This window comes from Triticum aestivum, chromosome 6B, assembly GCF_018294505.1.
Source record: "Triticum aestivum cultivar Chinese Spring chromosome 6B, IWGSC CS RefSeq v2.1, whole genome shotgun sequence".
Classification (NCBI taxonomy): domain Eukaryota; kingdom Viridiplantae; phylum Streptophyta; class Magnoliopsida; order Poales; family Poaceae; genus Triticum; species Triticum aestivum.
The window spans coordinates 674,568,565-674,571,328 of record NC_057810.1 but is presented as its reverse complement, the minus strand read 5'-3'; the positions used below and the strand labels follow the sequence as shown (position 1 = coordinate 674,571,328).

At 48.3% G+C, this 2,764-nt stretch overlaps 1 protein-coding gene across 1 annotated transcript; it reads right to left on the bottom strand.

The window, feature by feature from the left end:
- Positions 1 to 502: 502 nt before the first annotated feature.
- Positions 503 to 1,240, bottom strand: LOC123134807 (agamous-like MADS-box protein AGL80). The gene has a single exon (XM_044553976.1). It carries the CDS (start codon positions 1,238 to 1,240, stop codon positions 503 to 505), a length of 738 nt encoding a protein of 245 aa, XP_044409911.1.
- Positions 1,241 to 2,764: the final 1,524 nt, after the last annotated feature.

Genomic DNA, 2,764 nt, shown 5'->3' with positions numbered 1-2,764 from the left:
ATTAATGATCCAGTACATTTAGCTAGCTCCAAGCGAACGAACCTTCAACTCGTTTCAACCACAGAAAAGGTAAAATTCTAGACACCAAAAAAACAAGAAATTAAAGGCCCTGACAGTAGCCCCAACAGGCCAGCACACAAGAAAAGGTTCTTTGACGACCTGACAGCAATCAAGCAGCCACTATATATCAGGTATTTGGCTATGCAAGTAATGTCAGACAACAAAACACGATTGTGACACAAACAAACAGGTGCAACTTAAGATTTACGACCAATTGAGAAGCAAAGATCATGCAAATAGCCTTTTGGGAAGAGAACAACTGAATAACAATTCAATAACAACATTACAATAAAAAAAAGAGACTTGGCTCAGAGAGCATGACGAATACAACGACGCACATACACGAATAATATAACACTTTCAGGAAACTAAATAAATAACGAGGGATCGATCGCACGATAGCTGGCGATGCAAGTGGCTGGAGATCCTCATCCATCCTGGCTTACATGGGAGGGAAAGGACTCGAACTGAACCCCAGATCGGAGGACTGCATCTGCCTCATTAGATCACCGCTGGAGAAGCTGGCACCATCGTGGCTGGTGTTGCAACCGACCTGGGTGTCGACGCCCCCTCCGGAGCTCGTCATGTCAAGCCAGTATTCCTGCTGGTGCGGTGACGCGAGATACTGTGTCGGAGACCCCATGTCTATGTTGCCGGTGCTGACGCATGGAGCTGGCGGTGGCGCCTGGACATGGTTTTTTTCCATGCGTTCGCCGAGGCTCTTGAGGAGCTCGTCCACCTTCCAGCCAACGCGGACGAGCTCCTCAACGCTGAGGCCAACGAGGCCTGGGTGCTTGCCGTTCATGATGTTGTAAAGGAGGTACCTTATCTCGCTGTCCTGGCACTCGCGGCGAGCCTTGTAGACCTGGTCCTGGAGCTTGGCGATGCGCTGGGTGAGGAAGGCCTCCTGGTCCATCGTCTTCTTGCAATGCCCTAGCTCTGGCATGCTTTTAAATTCGTTGAGGATATCCACCGCCTCGGCGTGGGAAGGGAATACCTTAGGCTCCGCCTCGCGCTCGCCGTACACCACCACGCAGGACCTGACGTCGCACAGGGTGGCCAGCTGGGCCGCCTTCTTCATCAGCCCCCCGAGACGCTTCCTAAACCTAGTGCGCCGGCTGGAGTCATTGGCGATGTACTTGAGGGTCACCTTCTTGCGGATCGACTTCTTGCGAGCCATTTCTGGTAAAGGGATAAAACTAGCCTAGGAAAAGAAAGTTGTTGGTTTAGGCAGGGAGGAGAGGTGGATTTATAGTGGAGGGATCGCCCAAGAATTAATTTCATGATATGGCGACAGATTGGATGAATATTGCATCAGATTTACTGCCTTAATTGTGCCCATATGTAATTTTGGCACCCATTTAAACCTTCTTTTTATAACTTTTTTATATTTGGCGTCCATTTAAACCTTTTAAATTTACGCCCGTGTGACGGTTGGCCCCTTGTATCACGAGAGCGCGGCAAATTGTACGCTCGCAAACGGCTTCCATGTAACGTAACGGTTCATTTTGCAATGCTTCATGTGCGACGGATGTCATCGCACTAAGCGCACCAGGCCGCGCAAATGAATTGAGCGAGCACAAGTCTCCGTTGCTCCTATCTAACACACAAAAGGAAGACATTATTAACCAGCAACCTGATACGTCATCGATGATGTTTGTAACACACACACCCTAAGCGAAAAAAGGAAATATCTAAGGCTGATAATGGGGTCCATAACCATAAGTAATTATTCGTTATCGCTAGTGGGTCAACTTCACCAACATGCCTGTCATTGGTATAATACACATAACTTGCGCGCCAAATTGATGACCCGTAGTGATTATTTTGTCCCACCTAGTATATGACGGGAGGAACCAACTTGCTTAGAATACCACAATGTTTGAGTTGTAGGAGAACATATGACCACCTTCCAAGCAGTGGTTATTTTTGTCCCACCTAGTATATGCCAGGAGGACCTGACTTGCTCAGAATACCACAACCTTTGAGTTGTAGGAGACAATATGACCACCTTCCAAACAAGAAACACCGTTTTTCCTTCACTAGGCTGGTGCCTATGCATTGAACATCGACCCTCGACTAACCCGAGGGTTGTACCTTTAGTCTGAAGTAGCCCCCGTGTGACTTTTCCCCTACTAAAGTAAACCGAGGTAACTCTGGACTACTGCCAAGTTGTATTCCGATGGGCTCGGTGGAGAGCAGTCAAGGAAGGAGGACATGAACCCGGTACCCATCACATGAGAGGAGGTTCACATGTACAGAAGCTAGTGCGATGGCCAACACCTTTTCACTGGTCTCCCTGGCCTCCCAAAAATATATGATCTACTTTTGCTTTTGTTATTTCTCCATGGCACCAAAGGCGCCATGGTACAACTTAGTGAGATCATTCAGAAGCCTGGGAAGGGGTGGAAGTGTGACTACCATCATCTTTACTATGGGACTCTGAGAGCGATGGGAGCCTCTTCCCATCGTGGAGGGCCTGGCCGTCTAGGAGCATGATGACTCAACCCCAAGCTCGGTACGAATGAGTTATTTTTAAAATTCCGTGGTTGTTAGCCTATGAGACAACCTAAGATGATCCTTCTTTACACCCACAAAGGGCGACATCCAAGTGTTTGGCTTATACTCGGACAATACTCAGCTCATAATGATGATGGAGTTCCCCATCCCCAAGTCTGCCACCCATTTTGGGTTGAGGTTGCCC